At 33.1% G+C, this 27,314-nt stretch overlaps 2 protein-coding genes across 7 annotated transcripts; one reads left to right on the top strand and one right to left on the bottom strand.

Moving 5' to 3' along the window:
- Positions 1 to 458: 458 nt before the first annotated feature.
- LOC138331310 (organic cation transporter protein-like) lies at positions 459 to 22,394 on the bottom strand. Of its 4 annotated transcripts, XM_069278839.1 has the most exons (12): positions 21,878 to 22,391; positions 10,217 to 10,392; positions 7,190 to 7,346; positions 6,374 to 6,569; positions 5,849 to 5,952; positions 4,770 to 4,924; positions 3,649 to 3,817; positions 3,014 to 3,235; positions 2,261 to 2,487; positions 1,787 to 1,962; positions 943 to 1,085; positions 459 to 595 (listed from the first exon to the last, which is right to left on the bottom strand). In XM_069278839.1, exons 2-12 carry the CDS (start codon positions 10,341 to 10,343, stop codon positions 517 to 519), a joined length of 1,755 nt encoding a protein of 584 aa, XP_069134940.1. In that variant the 5' UTR covers positions 10,344 to 10,392; positions 21,878 to 22,391; the 3' UTR covers positions 459 to 516. The 4 variants fall into 4 exon arrangements, 3 of the variants coding, with proteins under 3 accessions (XP_069134940.1, XP_069134957.1, XP_069134947.1); XM_069278856.1 differs by lacking the exon at positions 10,217 to 10,392; XM_069278846.1 differs by lacking the exons at positions 10,217 to 10,392; positions 21,878 to 22,391 and adding an exon at positions 8,599 to 10,061.
- On the top strand, positions 14,442 to 20,781 carry LOC138331330 (organic cation transporter protein-like). Of its 3 annotated transcripts, none has more exons than XM_069278880.1 (10): positions 14,442 to 14,608; positions 15,734 to 15,980; positions 16,574 to 16,677; positions 17,275 to 17,429; positions 17,872 to 18,040; positions 18,303 to 18,521; positions 18,833 to 19,059; positions 19,313 to 19,494; positions 20,100 to 20,251; positions 20,618 to 20,781. In XM_069278880.1, exons 1-10 carry the CDS (start codon positions 14,466 to 14,468, stop codon positions 20,736 to 20,738), a joined length of 1,719 nt encoding a protein of 572 aa, XP_069134981.1. In that variant the 5' UTR covers positions 14,442 to 14,465; the 3' UTR covers positions 20,739 to 20,781. The 3 variants fall into 3 exon arrangements, with proteins under 3 accessions (XP_069134981.1, XP_069134972.1, XP_069134990.1); XM_069278871.1 differs by lacking the exon at positions 14,442 to 14,608 and adding an exon at positions 14,696 to 15,112; XM_069278889.1 differs by lacking the exons at positions 14,442 to 14,608; positions 20,618 to 20,781 and adding an exon at positions 14,696 to 15,112 and having other exon boundaries at positions 20,146 to 20,246.
- Positions 22,395 to 27,314: the final 4,920 nt, after the last annotated feature.

Below are 27,314 nucleotides of genomic sequence, written 5' to 3'. Positions count from 1 at the left end.
GCCTCGTAAATGTACCACAAACGTATAGAAAAAAATCATGCATAATGTTTCAACATATCTATTGATAAACCCAATTTAAGAGAAGTATAACAAAGCACAGGAGAAGAAAACATATAGCGGTCAGACACAGATTCGAACCCGTCTGAACACTAGCCGGATGGTCTTAGGATTTGCTCTACCTAGCTGTTCGCCCAAGATCGACATAAGTCCCGCTTCACTTGTTCCTATTTGAAACACTCGACCCTTGAAGACACCTATATAGAAATGTAGCTCACAGAATAAGATTCGACCCGGTATCTGCAAATTGAGCTAAATGACCGCAATTAAGTGAATGTTCGGGCTGTTCAAACAGTTTCTTTGTCTCTGTCAATGAAAAATCGTCAGTTATTATCATTTAAGAAAGACATTTCCTGTGCTGATGGTATTTTGGGATGTTCCTGTAGATTTGGTGTGATAACTGTTGTCGATGTTGTCGTCTATATAGACAGATCTAGTACTATCCCAGTATTGTAAAGCCTACATATACACATTTAACTCGTTCACTGACTGGATATCTGATTTCTTACTTTGGTTGATTTCATCCACAACCTCTTTTCTACAATGATAAAACAAATGAATTAAAAAACAATAATAAAAATCGTTTATAATCACACTTTTGTAATTTAATTTTGCACAGTTTAAGAAAACAAATCTTGAAATAGGCAAAACATTATCCTCGCTATGATTAAGAGCAAAATAATATCTTCTGATATAATTAATTCTTCTAAAAATGAGAATCATGACATTTGCTGTCACGATAATATTTTTTGCGATATATAATATTAAAAAAACATGTAAGTTTTTTCCACTTTCAAAACAAACACAGTTTTTATTCCTAACATTCGTAAATACTGAAAATGAAAAATCCGTGAATAATATTTATTTTGGTTGCCGTAAATCTACCTTTTTATGTTAATTTGTAGAGTCTCTGGAAGATATTCTTTTGTTGTTTCAGGTAACAAAAAAGTAAGGAACGAAGCAACCAACGAAAGTCCGGCAAACAGAAACAGGGGCAACGCACGTCCAAATCCTGGCACGCGTAACGCCTGATTGGTACACAAGAATAGAAAAAAATGAACGTTAAAACACGACACTTATGACACGACACTGAAATAACTTCTATGGACTAGAATGATGACGAAAAACTATGTAAATTGTTTTCAAAGATGGTATAAGTAAAACTGGATCATTAGGAAGAGAAGAAGATCTATCATAGGATGATAGGAATATCACAAAAAGTGGTCAAAATGCTCACATCTGGCAGAAAGTATAAAACGTATGTAGAAGTAATTAGGTCACTGATTTTAAAACATTGCAGATTAAAGAACGTTACGTCAGTACTCTGAAATGTATTAATTGACATTACGTCGTATGACGATACACTCACAACTACAACCAACCCGCAGAAATCTGCAAGTATGCTAATGTGAGGAGTCCTAATCCTTTATTTTTTATGGTGTCTTCTCTATCTTAGCCTAGTACTTTCGAATGGATGTGTCATCGTTTTTATCGAGTTCCAACTTAATTATTCTATACTTTCATTATTTTTCATGTATGTTATTATTTTAATTGTCACGTTGGTTATAATATTCTACACTTAATATAGCACACATAACCACATACCGGCTTTACTACCCGGAATTGTAAATAGACTTGCCCTCTCGCGGTTAATGAAGTTAGATAATTCCAAATAACCGGCCTATTGATCGTTTCATTGTGCTACGAATACCTTAACACAAATACATACCAGTTGTATTATATAAGGAGCTATCATGTACCCTGTGCCTCCGACGAATATTGCTAACCCCAGCCCTGTACTACGTAGACCGGTAGGGAACAGTTCAGACGACCATACATACACCACTGCGTAGGAGATCGTCAGGCCGAACTTCCCAAGCATACCGAACGAAACAGAAAGAACATCTGAAAGAAACCAAAGTTATGGTTAAACTTCAGTTTCCTTCAAACATGATATCATATTAATCCATTTTGTGTGCTGTATGCGTTCATAATGGTTTTGGATGCGATGTACGGATTTTGTTTTGTTTGCCATAATTGCATAAAAAGCATAGAATTCATAAATTTTTATCAGCATTAACAGATTGTAGTATAGATGGTTTGTAAGGAGTAATAGTGATTTCTGGAAATACTGATAAAACTTAAGTTTGTTGAATATTGTATAGAATAAGATATTGCATTGGTGAAACGTTTCCATACTTGCCAATGGGCCAGAGAAGTTCCACTGCACCCGATATCAACAAACACACACCACCGAGTGTCATGGCTAACATAAACAGCCTTTTACGGCCAATTCTATCCAACAAAAAGATAGCAACAGCGTTGGCCGGAAACTCAACCAGACCAGCAATTAGATGGTTTAGATAAAAGTCTCCACTCAAATTCGCAGCATTTAAAGAAAACCCAAAATATGCCATGATGACGGCCAACCTGAAATAAACAAAAGCGAAAGAAAATAATGAAAATATAATGATATTCTATCAAATATTTAACTATTTACTATTTTTATTTACTTCATTGAGTTTTCCAGTGAGTCTGTTGTGATGAACTAATCTTATGACGCCGAGAAAATAAACCTATGGATTGATCAAATATTTAAAAATAGCTTATATGATATACATGAATAACCACTTAAATATCCCAGGTAATTATATAAGTTTATTACCATTGCAATGGCATTATTATTTTCAATCATTTCATTTGTAAAATGTTTTAAAAACAAAACATTAACAGTATAGAATTTTCTTTTAAAGTCTTTAAACTACCCTGATGCGTCTTTTTTATTTTCAAATTTTTATTCTTAAATAGATATAATAATAAATAAAAATTCCTTTTTTACATGATTTGTTTGGTGTATGATATCACAGCATGCAATTATCATATCCTAACAACAGTTGGCACTAGCATTAATATAACAGATACAAGTGTCGGGATAATAATATATCTATAAATTTACCAGTTAACACAGATGATCACACATCTGATGAAAATAGACCAGGACGAGAAAAGATTGCAAAAATGGAGTTTTTCTGGCGCATGTTCTTCACGTCTGCTGGTAAGTTGTTCCGGAGAGAAGTTGTCTTCACGGTTATTCCATTTGGCTATTTTATGAATGATTTCCTTGGCCTCTTTATATCTGCACTGAGAAATGAGCCATCGTGGTGATTCTGGGACAATCCTTTAAAAAGTATAATTTTCAAAGCTGACAATGATTGCATTTGAAATTAAAATATAAATTGAATTAAAATGTTTCTGAGAGACCCCTGACTATGACAGTGCCGTATTTAAGTAGATCAATAGTCATCATTGATGCTCTGTCCGCCTGCATTGTCAACATCACTAGAGGAAATTCTATATTAGTACAGCATGAATTTTACAAAATTGACGCAGATATATTGTTCGTTCTTTATCAGTGACCTAAGCGTAAACATAAGACTTTTATGTAATGATATCTGTATGACACAACGGTAATGTTCAATATCACTGCAACAGTACTGCTTGTTTAATTCAATATCACTTAGCCGTAACTGCTATTCGTCATATACATCTAAGCATAATCAATGCCAATAAATGCAGCTGCATTTCACTCACCACCAGTAAAGCGAGAAAAGAAGGAAAGGTGCAGAACATGCTATTTGGATAACCTTCCAATCACGTGCGCCATAAGCTACTCCCGCTAACAGAATCAATCCAGTAGAATAGACGAAATTAATGATAACCCCTGCGAAGAGACGTTTGGAGGGTCCCACAAACTCTACACCTACGACAGAATGAGAATAACTAATCAATCAGGTATTTATGTCAAATACAGCCTTGCAGTCAAATAAATGAAGGTACCCGTAAAAATAGCATAACTCTAGTAAATCTCACTCAAAATAGATTGAACAAAGGAGAACGCCTGAACGAAATATATATATTTAAGGTTGCTGGTAGCGTTGTTTTCACTCACCTTTGCTAAACAATTTCAAGATATTTCAAATGATATTTCCTAATACTAATAAATCTGTTAAAAAACGGCTTCCCCCTTTATCAGGGGTATGCCAAGATTTAAAGATGATCCACCGCCGACAGAGCATAAATGATATTCATCATTTGAACAATAATTGGAGTTTAATCATATATATATATATGCCTAATTAACACAAAAAATAACATAAAATAATTTATTTCGCCTTTGGTGCATGCGCAAACATTACTTCATTCTATATAAGATATGGTGCCACGGAATTTTTTCGAGGTGCAATTAATTATTTTTGATATTTTTAACTTGAAGTAAAATTAGTAGCTCAAACTTTTCAATGGTGGTAATGGTGTTAAGTAAGTTTTGAACTGAAGAAAAATACTAAATGGTCTGCTCCTGTTTTTGATAGTGAAAAAATACCATTTGTCAGCGGTGGAGCATCTTTAAGAGCCATCCAATTGTTAAGTGTTTATTTCATAAAAAAATAAGCAAACAAAGCTCGAGGTATGGACCAAGAAGCCTTACTAAATGGACTATAGACATGTGTATATCTAATCTTTAGCAGGACAAAAATGTATATTTAAAAATCGCAAAACTAAAGAGTCGTCGAGAAGAGTAGGTAGTTTGTCTCAAAGCTGAAAAATGCATTACAAGGGGAATTACTATAACCAATCGTATGATTTCAAAATGACAACACTTAAAATGTGTAAATATTTCATAATTAATTAGAAGAGAAAGTTTTAAACCTTACCTAGTACAAAGATGGTTGAGTATAAACTGGAAGCACACAGAGACTGGATATGTCTTAAAGCTGTGAAGATGTATATGTTGGTGAAAAACACAGAGGATATTCCGGTAACCATGGCTATGGCTGAGCTTCCGCACAAAACCAACTTCCTACCGAACCTAAAATAAAATATGTTTTGTATGTACATATATCAATATACCAAGAATTTCTGTTTAAACTAAAAGGGTTTAACAGATTACACCGATTTATTTATTTACATTTCATGTATAGGATCAAATAAAACTATATTTCCTCTAGTGTAGGTCTTCCATAGACATGATGTCGAATAAGATTATATTGTTTCAGTTCATTTTATCTTAGATCAGAGAAACCACACATCCATCGGATTAGAATGTTGTTCAGCTGATATTTCATAATTATTTTCAGATCCTTTTCAATTTATCATATGAATTTAATGGAATTAATATCGTATTTTTTTTTTTAAAATTTTATGCTTATTTTCAGTTCCTTTTTAAATCAATTGTATTATATGAATTCAATGCTTTATCAAAAGCTGAATTGCACAATACGGATACCTCACATTTCTTCTATTGTTATAGAGTTGACTATTTTGTTTGATTTAAAAGTATTATTTAGTGTTATATCATCATATATATACCTTTCTGAAATAAACTTTGCATTACCGACTTAGTAAGAACACTTGACTCTATTGCATTTACCTGTCTTAATTCTTGCATACGACTTATAGCCTGTCTGAAATAAACTTTGCAGTACCGACTTATTATTTCTGTCTAGAACAATTTGCTTCTTTTGTTTGCTTCTTTTGTAATTACCTGTCTGAAACACAGCCTTGTAGTACGCACCCATTGTATCTACCTGTCTGAAACACAGCCTTGTAGTACGGACCCTGTCAAAACACCAGACCAACGGACCCTGTCAAAACACCTGACCATTGTATCTACCTGTCTGAAACAAAGCCTTGTAGTACGGACCCTGTAAAAAAACCTGACTATTGTATTTACTTGTCAGAAACAAAACCTTGTAGTACGGACCCTGTCAGAACACCTTACCATTATACTTACCTGTCTGAAACAAAGCCCTGTAGTACGGACCCTGTCAGAACACCTGAGTGTATAATCACCTGCATGTAGGCTGAGGTCAGGGCGGAGTCACATACGAGGTTCAGCTGTAACAAAGAAATTCACTTTGCAAGATAAAATGTCCGACGGGAAGATTGATCACTCATCACAATACCTTATGACTAACGTAACGTTTCATATGCTTTAAATAGTTTTTAAGACAGAAAGTAACCACCGATGCTTTTAGACATGTTAACAAATGATAACGTACTATTGTAGTTAATAATGTTTTATGATAACATCATTCTCAGTTTTGGTTTGTTCCACGAAATTGCACCTCTATGGATGATTTACTAGATGATGTCCTACGCCCAGACATTCAACAGTTATATAAACACTCGTATAAACAACTGGTTCTGTCAACGAAATTGCACTTGTATGGACGGATTTCCGAAAAATTGTCATCCACCCAAACATTCAACTGCTTTAACACATTATAAGACTTTACACACATTAGAAAATACATACTTCGGAGACAAACGTAGAGGAAAAGACTGTCTCGTCATACGTCCAGGAGGAACATGAATACGACGTGATGTTAGTACTGTTACTAAGGGCAGTAACACGACACTGCTCATACTTATAGCTGTAGGAACTGTTGTAATCACTGGATAGGTTGGCGGGCTGTCCTTTGAGCTGGCCAGAGCTACCTTCTGTGGCACAACTGTAAGTAAAGGTATTATTCAATAAAAGTATTACTCCATCATATAACTAAAATGTATTAGTCATAATTTGTTTTTTAATACGACAATGATCTGTATTTTTACTTGATAAAATACCTTTTAATACGGGACTTTCGAGATACCAACACAACGTGGGTAATACATCATTTACCGTTGTTAAGTTCCACCTGACTGTGACGTCACATAAATCACGTCAAAATATTATGTCATAATCACAGGAAGTACATTATAAGTAACCCATGTCGTTTTTGCATTTTGAAATCGACGTATTTAAGATTTGATAGTAATTTTTTAGTTTCATCGAGGTATTAAAAAAACCCGAATTGAAATTGAATGAATGCGCGTAAAAAGTAGTCCCGACAGACTCGCCACCAGGTGGATCGTTGCCAGCGACTCCTCCGATCATTATCAAGTGGATGGAGCTTATTGGTTTGTTTTGCATCGGGAAATGAAATAAATAACTCTGACGAACCAGAATGCAGCATTCACTGTCAATACAGCGAAAAAATTATTAGTAGATGCTACAAATCATTTCCAATTTTTTGCAACTTGAGTTTTCAATATTCTTGAAAAAAAATCCACGGGAAATGATTAAACTTACAAATGTGCTGGACTATACATCAAATACGCATTAAGAACATCTATTGCCGCGAGAAACAGAGCAGGTAGGCACAGAAGGAAATATATACTCTTCTGATATGGGCCAAACTCTCCCACCTCTTTCAATATGTCGTCAAATTGCATTGTGTTCTTTAATTCTGAAATGACATAATTAATATACCATTATCAAATCATATTACACGGGCTTTAAATTGACATTTCGATATAATATTACGCTACTGAATGATAGAAATACATTTTCACTAATAGAATTTACCATCGATATTTCAAGAGCTCAGGAAAAAGTAAAACATCATCAGCAGGTTTTGATTCATATTGATTCACGAAGCAAGCTTGAAAGCAAATACCACTCATACATTATTATGTATTTAAGAAATATATATGCATTGTCATTATGAAATCCAATAAAAGAACTTTTGACGAATTGTATGTCATATGCATTTTATTATTTATTACCATTATGATTACGTTTTAAGCAAATCCAGGAAACGCGTGGCTAGTATATTGACGGCTATGTAGCCACATTCCTGTGTAAAAATAAAGTATATATAAACAGTGAAAACATCTTAACGTAAAAAGTTTAAAGACAATGTCATTTGCTTCCCTAAGAATTTAACCTATGACAATAGAAACAATTTAAAAGAAAAACACGACCTTGCAATGCTGGATCGGACTATATACACTATGGGGATATTTTTGGCATCGCTTCCAATATTGATAATAATAACACACTATGCAGTATCAACATTAATAGAAATAACCTTGATAAGACAACATAACATACCGATGCTTCGGAACAACCCTTAGCAACCGACCTTTAAAAACCTATGTTTTCACAACGTAAATTTTCATTACACCATCATGACACACATAACTGATTACATTCTTTACACTTAATTAATGTTGTGTTTAATGAAAAGTTACTATCCACCATTGTCATCTACACATATTACACATATTGGCGACATTAATGAATATTTTCCTCGATTTACTATCGGTTTAAAGGCCCACCACCTTTCCAAAACGACTTTTAATTTTTAAAATGGTAATGTAAAACGAGATTAATAATGTTGTTGTATCGTAAAAAAGAAAGAAAAAAGAGAAAAGAAATTATGCTGGATATATTTTTACTGACTTTAGCCTTATTTTTCCCGACTGCTTTGTTTATAACAAAATATACATAATGAAAATGAAAATAATAAAAAAGAGTTTGGTGGAAGATGAACATTCAGAACTGGCCATACTATTGAAAACCACTGAAAATATGACAATAGAAGACATGTTTTCCTTTTTTGAACTTTGAAGTCATAATGGCATGGAATCAATATTTTTTTCTGTTGCATTTTAATTAGAACAATCTAATTACTTAATTTACATGTTCAGACTTACCTTACTAAAGAGTGTCCCTAGGTTCAGCTATTATCAAGCTGCACTTACTGACATCAAATGCACTTTTACTGACGTTCTTCAGTCAAACTAAGAATACTTGCACAATGTGCTATGTAGTTTTCTTTTTTTCCTAACAGAATTCGAAACTGATATGAAATGCATAATATCGTCATTACGTGTGTAATTAAGTGCTGGTTCAGGACTGTCCTGTTTGGATCCTTGTTAATGGACAAGAAAAAAACCCGAGGAAAAATGGCTAATGCCAAAGGGAACTGACAGGTATATTAAACAACCATTCACCTTCACAATGTCTAGACAGTGTCCAATTTATCATACAATTAAAAAAGGAAACCATAACGAAGTTTAACGTGATTTTCCCTCTAGCAAGAGCAAGTTTTTGACAATGATACAATGAGTCGTTTGCACAAAAAGGTGCAGAAAAGATGATGATAACCACAACAATATAAAATAATAATAATAATAATAAAAAACAATAAAAGTGCAGCACAAAAACACAAACGTTAACGCGAAACTCTAACATTTCCATGTTTTTGGTGTATTGATATATCTATATAAATAACTGACGTAGTAAATGCAAATATTAATTAAATAAGAATTATAAACTTATGTTAGCCGTTGAATATCTATGTTCTAGTGTATCATGAGTGAACCTGATATAATATAGTTCATATCTTGTGTAAACTAAGACAGCATAATCATTATGATTTGTTTTACATATACATGATCTTGGCTTATCTCTGCATGGTGCTTTGGTCAATTTATGATATTATCCAAAAATGGACGGACATTTCTTCATAGACGCTTAAAAACAATGTATGTCCGTTTTTGTCTATGACTTCATAAACCCAAAGAATATTGAGAATACTACTTATGAGTTAATAGAGATAACTCTACATGAGGTACTGATTAGACATTTTTCGTGATTTTACTTACTTTTACAATAAAACATATTGAGTGGTGGTGTGTTGATATCTTATCCAATAGTTTAGTTTGGCAAATGACAGTGTCGCTTTTAAAATGTTTTGTATGAATGACGTCATAATACGTGACTTACAATTCTTTCGTTCTAAGGAAAACAGATAAAATCAATGAAAATGAGTGTGACATATGAAATTAAATTATAAAAAAGATAACTTTGAATTACCTTGAGACATTAGATTCTGTGTGTTATTGTTGATAGAATGTTTAAACATCGTGTATTTTTAAACTCTTTGAATAATAATAATAATATGAAATAAAAAATAAATATAATGAAAGAAAAAAAACAAACAAAAAAAAACCTTACCCCCTCTGGTGCATTCAATGCCTAAAGATACAAGATATATATCAAAACCTTATAACATACTTCAATAAAAGTTATCTAGTCTTTTTCGTTACAATGATGACATGTACATTCCACATTTTGTTAACTTCAAAATAGATTTTATTGAAGACATGAATAATAAATATAATATCTCTATCTATAGGATCTTAAATTAGTGTTTATTTTATATGAGTTTAAATCATGAAACGAGTCTAGCGAAAATCAAAAGTTCGAGACGATTTTAATAAAATCTCCTGGGATAAAAGGTAAAGAAAGATAATCTGCTTAGCGTACCTGGTCTATGATGTACGGTGTCAGGACATAGCCGAACTCCCCGAAAAAATTCCCCATGTTTACCCCTGTACTGTGCACCGCTGTGGGGAATAACTCTGCAGACCACACGTATATGACGGTAAAGCATGTTGCTAAGGCCGATTTTCCTACCATAGAAACCGAAATAGAAACTGTTTCTGAAAAAAATCAAAATCAAATATCTGCTTCTGTATTGTAGTCATGATGATATTTTTCAAACATTCTTGAATTTAGGAGCTACGCAGTACTTACGGAGCGGAAATAAAGGGAAGGGGAAGTAACTATAGCATATCAGAATGGGAGTCCTGTATATAAAATTCTTCTGAATAACTATGTGAATTAAAAAAAAATGATATTAAGAATTCAGGAAAAATTCTTGCACCTGCTATTTTTAATCACTATTTATAAAATAAAAAATATATTACATGTTAAGCTTTTACATGTTAAGCTTTAACAGTTAATGTTGTAGATACTATCATTCTATGGAGCACTAAATGCATAATTAAATTCCTAACCGTTAGGCCAAAATTGTTCGACAATACCCGTCATCAGCAAACATATTCCACCAATTACCAATCCTGATACAAATAAGCGTTTACGTCCAATGTTGTCTATCAGGAAAAACGTCACAGCATTAGCAATGCACATGCACAATGACGTTTTATCAAATTCACGTAATCAAATCTGATAAGAGCTCATGTCAGTAACCATTTAGCTATGTCTATGTAAAGCATGGAATGTGCAAAAAGAGGAAAAAAAGTTTCTTTGAAATTTAGGTATGTGGTAGCATATGTGAACGTCTTCCCAAAAATGACTTATTAGGGTCATAATCATATGTCCCTTGTTACCATGGCAACGGCAAAATATATGCCTAAAAACAGGAAAAACAAGGAAATTGATCAACATATCCTAATAATTCATCGGATTTGAGCCTTTGTTTCCTTTGTATCAAGATATAGGACATAGTTGTTGTTCACTTTTTTTATATCAATGAGGTTGAAATCATATTTCATATTAGATTTCCCATTTTTTTTTATAATTGCATTTTTTATCTCAAAGACGCAACAGGTTCAAATTTGACCTGATATTCAATAAATAAAGCAAAGTCAGGCGATTGAACTCTTATCCATGTCATGTGTTTTGTTCTTATTGTATGCAATGACATACTGTACTGCTAAGATCATTTAATATTAGATTCATAGATCTGCTGAATTACTGGCATAGAGTTTATAACAAGAAAACACTATTAAGCATATTCAGAAAAAAATGTAAGTAGTAAATTCAGGTAGTAATGAATTGGAAGGTTTATCTTTCACGTGTGTTTTCATTTTGAATTTTTTTAAAGTATAACTTGTTTGTAATCACGCGAGAGTGTAATTTTGCATACTGCTTACGCAACACTGGATCTTGTTGTGATTTCCGTTTCCAGTATACGAGAAATATTCCATTTCTGCATATATATTAATGATTTACATATATTAATGTTACCGAGACACCTCTATCACAAGAGCTAGCTGGCCCTCTAATATAATTTTAGGCAAAACCAATCTGAGAGCGCAGCAGTTAATCCACTCTTTTGTTTGTTGTGTTTTTAACTAAACAGAAATATGCCAGGTAAATAAAGGATTTCCAACGGCGTAAAAGTTATCTCTCCTGACCCATCAGTCTTATCAATGTTGACACGTGTTTTGTTCTTATTGCTTATTGTGTGCACTGACTAACTGTAGTGCTAGAAACCATTTATAGAATTATTAATTATTAGAATCATACATTCGCTGAATTACTGACATTGAGTTTATAACAAGAAAAACAATATTGAACACAGGAGACTTCTACTTTCACTTTGTGCACAAATACGTAACTGCAGCTACAAAATATAATTCAACGTCATTCACCGTTGTCAGACGGAAAATTCCGAAGCATCTGGTCACATAAAACGGCTTTCAGGATTCAGGACAAAATGTAAATATGAGATTCAAGTAAGAATAAATTCTTATAGGCATCTTTCACTAATGTTTTCATTTTGAAATTTTTCAGGGTAAAAATTGTTTGTAATGAAGCGAGAGTGTGATTTTGTATACCGTCTTGCGCAACGCTGTATCTTGTTGTGATTTCCGTTTCCAGTTTACGAGAAAATTTTCCATCTCTACATATATGGATGATTTACATAGATTGAATAACTCTTGCAGCACGTTTTTGATTTTTTTTTTCAATTTTGGCTACGTGATTTTGATAATCATTCCCCCATAAAGTACAACAGTAATCAAAATGAGAATTTATAAAACAATTATAAAACAATTGTTATAGGTGAGACAATATAATTCAGTTAGAAACTGTCGAATTCGTCTCATTTTGAAAATTTGGAAGGATATCTTTTTTGAAGTTTCAGCTATTTGCTTATCCCAAGATAGACAGTCGTCAATGGTAACTCCGAGAAGTTGTTCGAGCTTTACATTTTCTAATTGTACACTATTTATGGTGACAGAGAGCTGTTCAGCTTGTCTACATTTTCGTTGTGAAGTCCCAATTATCAAAACTTTCGTTTTTTTCTGTATTGATGCACATTTTGTTTTCTTCACAACAATTTTAAATTGAATTTGCATCATTACTAAGGTTTCAATTGATTTCTTCTATAGTTTTTTCATGTGTATGAGCTGCTGTGTCATCAGGATACATGTTAATTGTTGATTTGTTTGTGATTGAAGGTAAATCATTTACGTACAAAATGAACAGAAGTGGCCCAAGTATATAGCCCTAGGGAACACCGACTGTAAGGGATTGAGGACCACTTAAAGAGTATTTAAGGATTAACTTGAATAATATTTTATGTTATGGAGATAAAACACAAAAATCAGAGTGTACTCATAAACCGCGAAGTGGTTTATGCTGTGAGTACACTCAGATTTTTTTTGTTATATCTCCATAACATAAAAATCTATTCAAATTAATCCTTATAATTCAATTTACTGAAAATGATCTCTTCAATATAATTAAAATTTATCTTGGGACTCTTTTGTCTATGAAATCGCTACGCCGACATCTCAGCCAATCAGAAGCGGTGTTACAAACGGCGACGCCATTTTTTTCTTTTATGGGCTGATATAGTAAATTTTTAAGCCAATGAAAATTCTCGTAACAAGCAAAATTGAGTTATTTGAAATCGATTATTAATATATCTTTTGAAAAATGTCATAGTACTTTGAGAACAGCCATATAAGCTCAATTTAGTCTAAAGTATATGGTGGTCTACAAGGTCGAAAGCAAATCGAGAAATAAAAATCCCATTTTCAATGGAATCGTACCACATTTTAATAATATTGGTTAGCGCAGTTAGACATGAATGCTGCGCTCTAAAGCCGGATTGGCAGTCTAACATTAGACCATGACTACATAAAAAGTTATAGAAATGTCGATGAATATGTTTTTCTAGATATTTAAAGACATCTTTAGACTTTTAAGAAAAAAATGTGAAACAATTTAGCAAAAATGCGCCTCAACATTGCGATAAGTAATTGAAAGTTATCATACCAAAATTATGATTTTTATTTCAGTTTTGTTAATATCAATTAACTGCAAAACTGGAATTTAAAGATGCTACACCGCCGAAAAATGGTATTTTTATCTACATGTATTAGAAACAGGAGCCGATGAATTAGTATTTTTCTTCAGTAATAAAATTTACTTACTTTACACTATTACCTGAAAAAATTGAGCTTCTTTTTTTTTACTTCAATATGAATATATGAAAAACAATTAATTGCACCACGAACAAAATCCATGATACTATGCCTTATATGGAATGAGGAACTGATTGCGCATACAACACAAGCAAACCAAATTATTTTATATGTATTTTTGTGTTTATTAGACATACATACCGATCAAACATCAATTATTGTCCATATGAAAAATATAATCTATGTCCTGTCGGCGGTGGAACATCATTTAAGTATTTCTACTATTTCATTTCAAGTAGATAGATCTGATCAATTATTGATAAAATTTGCACGGATGGCGATCCATAACAACAGCGTTATCTATAAACACCCACCCGTCGGCCCTCCTCTTTTGTTTTCTTTACAAGTAATTCATATAAGCAAACGCGTACATAAAATTCCAGAATAGCTAGTCTACGAGATCCTCCGAGGCTGTTATCAGTAATTAACCAAATAGAATGCCCTGCCTGGTCAAGCCAGACAACCTTTTGCCCACCAAAATTCGGTAATAAGCTATGGATTTCGATAGAATTGTACAGGCTCTTGGTACATTTGGGCGCTATCAGAAGAGATTGTACTTCTTAATTTGCATTTCATCATGCTTTGTTGGATTCTTTGCCGTGATATCAGCAATTCTTCTTGCTGCGCCGGAGCACAGGTAAAACTTTCAATACCAAAAACGAACTTTTGCCAAACGGCGTCTAATTTCTATTTGATCGAACAACCATTTCTAATGCTTTTCCAACGATATTGTTTTTTATTTGACATGTTGTTTATTTGGCCAATTCTCTGTCTTCTGGTGCTGTAATGTTTAAAGGTGTGACCATTTTATTACATTTATTTTCAATTGTCATTCAGGAAAAGATGATACTTTAAGTATATCATACTTGAACTTTACTTCTGAAGTTTAGTCCATCCTTCATTTGTGATAATATGCTTGTGTTATCAGAGAAACAGTAAAATATGAATAGAGATACCCTACTTGTTATCTATAAAATATTTCTTGTGAAAGCATTACAATGGATACAGAGAGAATTATTTCTCGATTGGGAGAATTTGGACTGTATCAGAAAATTTTATATTTTCTAATATGTTTAGCCTCAGTTTTTGTCGGTCTTTTCGCTGTCATATCAGCTATGCTTGTGTATGCACCTGATCACAGGTAAGTCGTAAAAAGATTAAAAAATATATACACAGGTAATAATAATTTCAGTTACTGGGCCAATTACAATATCTATAACTTATACTATGTTACACTTTCATATTGGCATAACCACCATCTGCTCTGATGATATATATAACATCACTGATATTGACAAAGTTATAATGACCGATTCGACTCAAATGTCTTGGGCATATCCAATTGCTCATAGTTTGTGATATGCATGCCTCGTTAAATCATTTCTTGAACTGTTCATTTAACTTTATTTTCTTCTTTTTGCATCCTTACTTAAACGGATGTTTTAGAACGCAGTTGGTTCTCCATATGGAAACAAGACAAAAGAGAAAAAAAACACTGATCAACCAGCAGCACTTTGACATTTATAGCGTACGGCAGGCCTCGCATATGCGGGTCTATGTCCAAGAGTTGAAGGTTGATTTTAAATAAACTGAGAAGCCGTTCATTAGAAAATATATTTCATGTATAATGTATCAGCTAGGAAACAGTTTTATTCATATGTATTAGTAATGGTCAATGTCCTTGTTTTTAGAAAGACTTTAAGATAACCGAGGTTATGTATGTACACAATGGTGATAGTTGTTCTGGTTATTATCTTTTCAGGTGCAAGATACCGGGTTACGATAATGATACATATAACATTCAGAGTGACCTTCACCTTGCGCTCATCAACAGCTATATACCACCATCATCAGATGAAACTCATAAATATGACCAGTGCCACCTATATTCATTTAACTTCTCTGCAGTCACGTTCGACAACTCTAGTCATCCAATCAATGCAACAAAAACACAGTGTTCTGAATGGGTATACAGTAGAGAAGTATTCAAAGAAACCTTTACCTCTAAGGTACTATGCTGTGTTATTGATATTCACAACCGAGCCACCTTCTTAAGTAGATGAATTGATTTCGAGATAGCCGACTCAATGTTAGACTTATTGCGCTTGTACTTAGTAGATGAATTGATTTCGAGATAGCCGACTCAATGTTAGACTTATTGCGCTTGTACTTATTTCATTGTATTGACTGAAATATCTAATAAAACAAGCTGGAGATAAATACAACATAGCATTTGGAAATTAAACTAAAACGTTGTATTATGTTAAGCGAGTTTTACTATTTTCTAATTGGCGATATAAAATAAAGAAAGGGGACAAAATTTGTTCTATTTCGGAATAAGACTCTAATAGTATTGTACTTTCCATCCTTATTAACCATAAACTTTGATCCAACGCTATGGCAGTTTTGTTTACTTAAGTTATTAAATATATTTTTTTAATTAGTATAAATGCTTTTTTGATTCAATTAAATTATTCCTTTTATGTAAAAACCGCAGCACATTCCCATATTGTGATACATGTTAACATTCACGAATGTTTATTCTCTTGTCCATTTTAAGTTATTTTGTCACCTTTTAGACATTTTTTAATTTCTTTTTTAGCATAACTTAGTGTGTAATGACTCCAGTAAACCGTCATTGGCCAAATCCATGTTCTTTGTTGGGATTCTGATTGGCGCTTTCTTCTTCGGTAACCTGTCTGACGGGTAAGACTAATGGGTACATCAGGTCAGAAAACATCTGACCCCAAGACCATGAAACACTCTTTAGTGTAGACTTAGCCAGTCATAGAAGACGTTACAAAACGATAGGTCGTTATTGATTGGCTGAGCGAAATCGTAGTCAAGGCCTATTTCATGGTCATGGGGTCAGAGGAAAAAAATATGAAAAATTATAAAAGCGATAAACATAGATTGTACTGTCAAGTGTTTTAACAGTGTTAAAATAAATTTTGTTTTTGTGATTTAGCGCTTTTCACGTAAGCACTGTTGGACTGAAATATGATTGCATTTATTGTAATTTCTGTTGATTGTTTGTATATCAATTATGGAAACTGCGCGAATTCATTATTGCACTAACCTGTTCAAAATTATGTTTGCGCTAAACATACATTCCATGTATGTTTAAGGTTAATGCTGCACTACCTTTCGACGTTGTCAATATGTTATTTTAAAATTATGAATAATAAAGTTACCTGTCAAAATGTATAAAAGACATAATTAAGGCGCTTTCTTGACGAAGACCACAAAACAAAATTGTTAAATAAAGTCACAAAAAATATTAGATGTTATGCATGTTACAAGTATCGGACGTAGGAAAACCTTCATCCTAGCAGTGATCACGATGCTGGCGTCAACCTTGGCACTGGCATTCAGTCCAAATTATGCAGCCTTCTGTGCGTTTATCGCTATGATAGGGGCGACAACTCAGGGAGTTTTCCTGGTTGGTTTTGTGATAGGTAAGTTTACTATGGATAAGGACACGCATCTCGTAGATAATCTAATATAATATATTTAGTACTTTCAAGACAAAATATCACATGCATAAAGATCTAACCATGTATGTACATGTATGTTATATATAGCTATTTGGTTTAATTTCATGAGAACGGCTACGAAGCCTTATTTATGTAATACTACTTTCAATTCAAAATGACTGAAAACGCAACCACAATACAGTTCCCGTACTCGAAATCATTTATTGCTTATTTTGAAATTCAATCTATACTATTACAGTGTACATATCATTGCTTATAAGAATTGTACTTTGGTTGGTTGTTTGGATGATTAGCATTCCACCACATACATCGAATTATGAGATTAAAATTATAATTTGTCTACGTTCAAATATCGCATCCTTAAAGAAGGAATTGAACACGTAATTTTGTGTGTTTCTTTAAGGAATGGAACTCGTTGGCCCTTCTAGGAGGACGTTTACTGGCATTGTCAGTGAATACTTTTTCGCGTTGGGTTTGGTGATTTTGTCTGGTGTAGCTTACTTCATCCGTCACTGGGAATACATCGAGATCGCATGCGCTGCCCCCTTCAGTATCATTCTCGTCTACTGGTGGTATATATACAGTTTATTATTTATGACAGTAATATCCCTTCAGTATCATTCTCGTCTACTGGTGGTATATATACAGTTTATTATTTATGACAGTAATATATTTCATGCATATGATTTTTGGTATTCATTCATTTTTGTTTTGTAGATATAGGCTTTAGATATATTCTTTTATATAAAGTGAAATTGTGCTTCGATGGCGTGTACTAAAATTCTATATTCCCTGTTTATATACTTAACATCATTGTTCATCTTTAACACGCAGGTTGTTACCAGAATCGCCCAGATGGCTCATTACAAAACGTAGATACGAGGAGGCCAAGGTCATATTACTGAAGGCAGCGAAAGTGAACAAAGTTGTCCTAACAGATGATATTCTAAAAGTCAAAGAAAAGGACGTCGACGCACCCAAAGATGGGAAAATATGGCAGCTTTTTACCTCTAGGGTCCTTTTATTGCGGACGCTGGTTATATTTTTTAACTGGTAAAAAATATTATTTTGTTATGATTTAGATGTAATGAGTATGTTTTCTAGTATTCTGATTGCTTGTTTTAATTTTTGATAAAAAGGATGAATGTTCAAATAAATCTGTAACCCATGGCTGAAACTATCTGGTGAGATAAAACTTTCCTCAGGTATTGATTTACAAATTACGTATAAAATTGGCATTCTAATTTTGTAAAAAATGGTATCATCATCACAGTACAATGCCATTTATTTAAATGAATATATTCGTAGTTTTTCTTATCTAAAATAATATTTTATTTGATTAGCTGTTGTTTATTTTCTGCCAGGTGTATGGTGACTATGGCCTATTATGGTCTGTCTTTAAACTCTGGAAACCTTGGGGGAAACTTTTACCTGAACTTCTGTCTGTCCGGCCTAGTAGAATTTCCGGCCTACACCATAGTCATCCTTCTCGTGGATAGGGTTGGCCGGAAGTGGCTACATTGTATTAGTATGATTGTGGGAGGGGCTTTCTGTCTCTCCACGATATTTACTATTCTATATTTAGATGAAAGTAAGTGCACTTTTAATACTTAGTAAACATTTGAGTTATATAATAACCTTATTGTACCAATATTATTGTTATGTTTTCATGATAGGTTTTGCATAAAATTGCCATTTTTATGTATTAAGTGTTGTAATGTTAATTGTAAAATAATTTGATGCTAAAAACATATTTTACTTACAATAAACATATTTCCCGTTGCCCCAAAATTACAATGAATATCTTGGTATGCAGTTTAAATTTTGTATGTCATTCATTGCAGAATATCAGGCGGTTACCACGGCATTAGCAATGTTGGGAAAGCTTGGAGCAGCCGCGGCTTTTGCGATCATATACATGTATTCTGCCGAACTGTTCCCCACTGTGGTTCGTAATGCTGGAATGGGTGCGAGCTCATGTATAGCACGATTAGGGGCGATTGCTGCTCCTTTTATTGCCGATTCGGTAAGTATATTTATCAAAACTAATCCGTTAATAATTATAGAGCATATGAAATAAATTAAGTTGATTGTGTGTCTCACATAAATCAGAATGCACTCTCCATGATAGAGTGAAAAGTTTAAAAACAATAATATTCACCAAACATTCAGGTTGATTTATAGTTGACTCCATTCCACATCATCCTGAGAAATCAGCAATTCCTTGAAAGTAAATCAATACGGATCTGCGTCTGTGAAATCAGGGACAATTGTCATTTATATGTATGGGACGACACATAAAACGTTAAAACAAGTCTTTCTTCATCATTTGCAGGTCGATCTGTTTTCATGTATAACACACAACCAGCATCAAGATGTGATGCACATATTCATTGAAATGTTTGTTTATTTCATCAGATAAAGATCTCTTTAACTGTTTGATTGTTTCTATGTAACATGGCCACAGAATAACGATGGGGAAACATCACTATTTACATATGTAACCCTGTGTACTTTACTACAGGTAAGCGTAAGGTAACTATTAATTAATAAGGTATATCATTTTTCATCAAATATATTTTGCATAAGGTTATTTAGTTAAGATTGCTATTAATGATTGTTATCCTTTAGGGAGATAAAATCGGAGGTAAAATGGGTAAGGCATTTCCATTGGTAGTTTTCGGAGTAGCATCAATAGTTGCTGGGGTCCTCGCTTTGCATTTACCGGAGACTCTCAATCAGGAACTCCCGGAGACAATTGAAGATGGCATTTTGTTTGGAACGTATGTATAACAGTGTTCATTGAAATATTAAGATACGATTACGAGAAAGCCAATTGAATGTAAATGTCCAGCGTCCATATGTAATAGGAAGGACACGGTGAAATTATGAAATTTGAAATTTGGTTTTGGAAAGCATTGTTCTCAATTGAATAGAAAGACCACCATTGGGAAAGATTGGGCATCAACAACAGAAGAGTGTCTGTAAAAATCGTTAGTGCGATAAAAATCACTACATCCAACCTCCATTTAAGATATATTGATTTTCAAACGTGTTTTTCAATAACAAATTGCACGGTTATTTATTTTACTGAGATACGTTGATTATGTGATACATTTTATACACAGTGCTCCATGTTCTTCTTTCAGTCCTGCTTACAATGCTAGAAAGGGAGAAGAAAAGAAAATAGCATTGGCCACCATCAATGATGCCTTCACTCAAGACGAAGAAACGTTTACATCTAATGGTGAAATTGTTTCTAAACTATAGACTTTTAGAAAACTTACAAAATAAAAATGCAATAAAACTTCAAGATCTTATCAACATCAGTTACCTATCAAATAGAATGACTGCCAACGCGTATTGTCAGTACTTAATTTCTAGCTGGTGAATGCCGAGATGAGGGAGTGTATTTATTTAGATTTCTTCATCGATAATATTAACAACAAAGTAAAATTGTGTATATACATGTAATATTTACATTCCATGTTGCATTCGCCTATATACCACTAGTATACCAAAAAGTAGTATATGAGAGTATGTCTGCAATTTACAGTGATGAGGTCTCTGTGTAGGAATACAAACAATGTAAACAAACATGGCCGCCAGTACACAATAAACAAAGCTAGTAGCCTATTATCACATAGGATTTGTATTCAAAATAATTAAACTTTAAATTCAAAATGTTGGCATTAATGAAATTAAAATGAAAATCAAGACGTAAACATTTGAAATTGCAGTAATTAATATTTGGACGCTTTCCAAATACCAAATTAATTAAAACGTCATAACTTGAAACATCGTCCAGCGTCTTAGAACGTCGTCTGCTACTGTGTCCGGAACACTGGAGGAAATTAATAACTAGCCTACTTTGATTGGAAAACACAAGGAAAAATACAGCATGGGGCTTGAGTTGAGAGTTTTTCAAGATACCTGGTAAGCTTTTGACTGTTTGAAGTAGAATTACACCGTGTAATTTCGAGAGAAACTCAGCTTTTAAGAACAATCACAACGTTTGAGCTTTACACAGCATAAAAATGTACTCAGCAATAGTGATTCCGGTTGACTGTAATACATGTGCCTTCCTAGAACAGACGTTAAATTGTAGTGTTGTGAATTTGATGATTAAAGGGAGATAACTCTTACTGAGTACAGTAGACTCTACATCACTGCGAACGTCTTGGGGGAGGCGCTCGGCATGGTATTATCCAGAAGCTAGGCTAGACCGAAGAAAAACGACAACAGTGCTAATGAGAACCAACTTTATCACAAGAACTCATTGATTAATATCGACAAATATCTGACAGACTGATAGAAACATAAAGAGTTCATAAAAGCGAAACCAGGCACACTCAATATCCTACAAAACTATCATAGAAAAGTCAGATTTAAATAAGATTGCATCTTACCTTTCTAGTGTCACAAAAATCCCATTATCCTACGTCAAAATATGTGGTTTAAATAAATCACTTTGTCCACTTTGTCTCTCGCGGAATAGAATTCCATCATCAGATAAATCACCTCAGCAGCGTCCTTCCCCAAGCGCTGATTCGGAACCACATCACTACTATAGAAGGGTATCTATATTGCGCGATATTAACTGTCACATCAAGAGATATAATGTTTAAATATTTTAAAAGTGTATGTTATTTTGTAGATTTTTAGGTATTATTGCTAAAATAAAGTTTGATGTTGTATAAAATGCATTTTTGATTATTGTATTTATGATACCATGGGGAACTATATTATATCTGGAAAATATCCGCTGTTCCGGTATTTGTACCTGCTGACGTCAGCGGTGTGACGAGCGGCAAATTTAAACGCATTATTAGCGACGTTTCTTCAAAAAATAGTTGAATGTAAATATAAGCAATAAACCGTTACCAAATTGTAGTATATAGTTCTATTTCAGGAAAACGATTCGTTGTTTTAAGATATTATTGCACGCAAATGAAGAAGCAAAGGAAAATAATTATTATAGATATTAACTAAAGATTAATGTAATTGAAATCTGTCAAGAATCATCATCAGCCATCTAATATTTGTTAAGTAAATTAAAGACACGTGTAATTATGCCTATATAAATACATACTGATTTTTCCTTCCCGTACTAAATAATATTCTGGTCACACTTGTTAACGTCGTGTGCTTAAAGGCCCACTACCTTTCCGGAGCAAAATTTAAAGGTTTCTTAAAAACATTAATAACAAAAGAAAATATATATCGATGGCTTAAGATCAGGTTACAACACCAAAAATATGCAAGATTTCCTGTCTAATGTACGATAACAGTGAAGATTCATTTCGCTGTTTTGTCGTCTGGCGCAGTGATATTCAACTACCGCGCGGCATTTAGGACGACGGCGGGAAACATAAAACGACCCGCGTTATGAAAATTAACATTTTATTTATTCTAATTAAATAGTTCTGAAGGCGATGATAAGTTTGCTAGTAAACGTATAGTTAATGACTTCTGCGACTCTACAAAAATTATTGATCTCGTTTTACATTCTTATTTTAAAAATTAAAAGCTGTTTCGGAAAGGTAGTGGCCCTTTAAGAAAAGATACAAGGTATCAACACAACTTAATACGACATGTAAAATAGGAAGTTAGAAGTTACGTAATAAATACAAGACTTCCATGTGACTGAAATCGACCTTTTCCGTATTCTTAGACGTGATGTTTCATGTGATAGATAGAATAGGTGTTTGTTTTTTGTTTTATCATACTGTTTTATTTTACTTCTAAAGCCGTATATGTCTATGGTGGATTGTAACCGCTGTGATGCTAATAGCGTGAAATACAGGATTTATCATCATAAAGTATCTTCTTTTATTAACTATGCTTTACAAAATCTTCTACACTTTTCTATCTTTTATGTTACAAAATTGTATAATGTAATTGCACTTTTTAAAAAAGATATAAGATATCTTAGATAATATATATTAAAAGAGAAAACATGATACCATTTAAAGCGTGGACGTGTGAAATACGGTCTTATTAAATGACATAATATGGTTGCGGTTTACCTCAGTATTGCTCCATGGAAGGAGTGACGCAATAGAAATCAACTTTGATCCATGAATATATAAGTGACAAATCGTAGATTAATATTGCTCCACGAATAAGGTGACCCAAATCTACAATTCTTTCCATTCTTTAAAATTTAATCTTCACGAGTTAAATTCAGTTATTAATATTCCTTTTTGTCATTCGAGATTTCTATAACTGCATTTTACAACCTTACGTATGCGACAGACTTGATGGATATATGATCCCGTTTCAACTCATCAAGCCACCAAGATAATACATATTTATTATTATTTATTGTCGACGCATTTAGATGGTGTCCAATATTGGGTGATACTTGTTTACCCACACGATTACGTGATACGGAGTAAATAAATTGGATGTCCCGCAGTAAACATCTAATAAAACCTAACTATGGAAGATCAGGGGACATTTTGATTCAGCCGATTTACATGGGTATCTGGTAACAAAACCCTATGACAATTCATTCTCCATGAGAAGATAAACAATCTCTCTATCTTAATCATCACATGACATAAATATTTGACTAAGTACAATAACTACATGTACACATCTGTTCTAAGTTACCTTTGCTATTGATAGACTGTGAAATAAATAGACTTTTTGTATATTTTAACTGGATTTGACGCGTTGATAGACTCGCAAAAACAATTTTTCAATTTACCCTTTACAGTATCTTTACAGTTAAATAGAAAGTTCCAATGTTTCAGTTCGTATCCTATCAATTTGAAGTTCATAGACAAATCTAGTAATTTAGGCAAAAAACAAGGTTCCATGTAAATATTTTATTTAGACTTGCATTTATTGTATTTATCCACTAAACATATAACAATATACATTTAACTGTTGTTCACGACGAGGGCAAACCTTTTTACTTAAGCCTTGATTTTGTGTCCTGCCTCAACCCCTCGGGAGATTCTGTACAGGTAATACAGGCAGGTTGAAATAACGAACGGACATGTGTTTGAATAAATGACATGTGATTCATACCCTTTCTTTTGTTATAATGTATATATACACATTCATTTTAGAGTCATCTTTTGTTCATGGATTATGTTAATCGTATAAATAATGATAAAAAAAATAGAAACATGAAATTCAGTACTCACGAAGTCTTACATGTATGTAGCCATATGTATTCTTTGTAATGTAAATTTATACAAAGGGAAAGATGCTAGGTATAAAATTTCATTTTTTTTTAAAACAGATAATTAAATAATTTTCATCGCAGTTAAAAGTGTAGTTGTAAATAAAATCCGTTGTTTGCGCGTTCATCTGCTTGTAAAAGAACTTAGAAGTATCTAGTTGCCGAAGTGTAATTCATAAAACCATCAAATGTTAGTATACAACCTCGTATAACAAACTGCTCTTTAAAACAGATATACCTTTTTATGGATTAAATCAATATAATTCAATCATAATATTTATATTTTATTAAACTCGTCGCAAAGTTTAAGTTTTTTGCTCGCGAAGACTTGTTTCAAAAGGAATGAACTCAAATTTAAGATATTTTTTTTTATAACAAAACTACAACAACCTACTTTTCGAAGAACCTCACGTCAAAAAGAAATGCGAAAATACAGCGGAGGCCGCCATTTTGTACCGCCGTCCTCTAAAACCTGACGTAGTTTTATTGTTTCTGTCTTGATGTCAAAATGAATTTCAAACTAATGAAAATCGCTCAAGGTCATATTACACTAGCGACATACAAATTATTGTACGCAAAAATATTACACGCGTAAAATCACTGGACATCAGGCGGATTATGTGATATATATATATACATTTTCAATTAGTGTGATCGAGACATGTTTGCAGATAACGTGAATATTTTCGGTTGCAGGTGGCGGTATAAGTCATATTTTCATTTCAGAATATTTTATTTTCTGATGTTTAAGACAATCGGAATAGGGCAACAGGTAACATGCCTATACAAGTCCCCTCCTTAAAGTCATTTATACCTTCATATTTAGCTGGTTGAAAATAATACTACATGCACAGGTTCTCTCTGCCCTGTTTTGGTCGGCATAACTTACAGATAACTCAACAATGTTAAATTTGTCGACAAGAGTATTTATTAACTAAATGCCAATACTAGAGAAGAATTTTGTTTAAACTTTTATAACAATACCAAAAGATGGGGGAAAACAATTACACAACGCCACAAACTTGAGTGCAAATAACAGTGCTCAAGTACCCCCATCCAACAGAGAACCTGTATAAATACCTGTATATATTCAGGCGGGGGTACCACAGGGATCTGTCCTGGGACCATATCTCTTTCTATTGTATATTAATGATATTGGTGATGATATTTCTTCTAATGTTAAATTGTTTGCTGACGATACTTCCTTAATAAGTCTCATTGAAGGAAATAGACAGGAATCTGCCGAAATTCTTAATAATGATATGAGAAAAATATCTTTGTGGGCTGAAAAATGGGGCATACTTTTTAATCCTGATAAAACTGTATCTCTTCTTTTCTCAAGGCGAGTTGACTCCCAAATATTAATTCCTGATTTATTTTTCAACAATACAAAAATTAATAATGTTACCAATCATAAGCACTTAGGAGTATATTTCAATTCAATGGCAAATTGGTCTACCCATATAAATTATATATATGAGAAAGCATACAAAAGAATAAACATACTCAGATTACTGAAATTCAAACTTGATAGAAAATCACTTCAAACTATTTATACTTCCTTTATTCGACCCATTCTCGAGTATTCTAATATAGTATGGTCTAATTGCAACCAATCTGAGTGTGATATTTTGGAGTCAATTCAGCTTGAAGCAGCACGCATTATAACTGGTTTAAGAAGGGGAACAAGTCACGCTATAATTTATAAAGAATCTGGCCTAGTACCACTTATTAAACGAAGACATCTACATCGAAATATAACTTTTTTCAATATATTTAATAACAACTGCCCTTCTCATATTTATGAATTATTACAACCCTCTTTAAATATTATAATGTTCCTGCAGCTAGAACCCAGTTATATAAAAACAGCTTTTTCAGCATTTCCTAAATCACCATAAAACATGTAAAAGTCATCACAAGGAGCTAGGTAAAAACTGTGTCATACTGCCTAAGAAAGTCAATCTACATGAAAACATAAAAGGTTATAAGTCATGACAAGGGACTAGGCAAAATTTGTGTCATGCTGCCTAAGACAGTCAATCCACATGAAAACATAAAAGTATATAGGTCATGACAAGGGACTAGGCAAAATTTGTGTCATGCTGCCTAAGACAGTCAATCCACATGAAAACATAAAAGTATATAGGTCATGACAAGGGACTAGGCAAAATTTGTGTCATGCTGCCTAAGACAGTCAATCCACATGAAAACATAAAAGGATATAGGTCATGACAAGGGACTAGGCAAAATTTGTGTCATGCTGCCTAAAACAGTCAATCCACATGAAAACATAAAAGTATATAGGTCATGACAAGAGACTAGGCAAAATTTGTGTCATGCTTCCTTTGACAGTCAATCCACAGGAAAACATTATAAAAGTGAATAGGTCATGACAAGGGACTAGGCAAAAATTGTGTCTTGCTTCCTTTGACAGTCAATCCACATGAAAACATTATAAAAGTGTATAGGTCATGACAAGGAACAAGGCAAAATTTGTGTCATGCTGCCTTAGACAGTCAATCCACATTATGCAATATGAAATAAAGATATGTTATAAAAACGCAAAAAAAAGATATGGCTAAATTATGTATTGGTTGTTCAGACAGTCACTTACAAAGCGCATGCTGCCTCAGTCAGTTTGAAGA

This window comes from Argopecten irradians, chromosome 1 (assembly GCF_041381155.1).
Source record: "Argopecten irradians isolate NY chromosome 1, Ai_NY, whole genome shotgun sequence".
NCBI lineage: Eukaryota > Metazoa > Mollusca > Bivalvia > Pectinida > Pectinidae > Argopecten > Argopecten irradians.
Note: the sequence above shows the minus strand (reverse complement) of the source record. Positions and strands in the feature narration are given on the sequence as shown.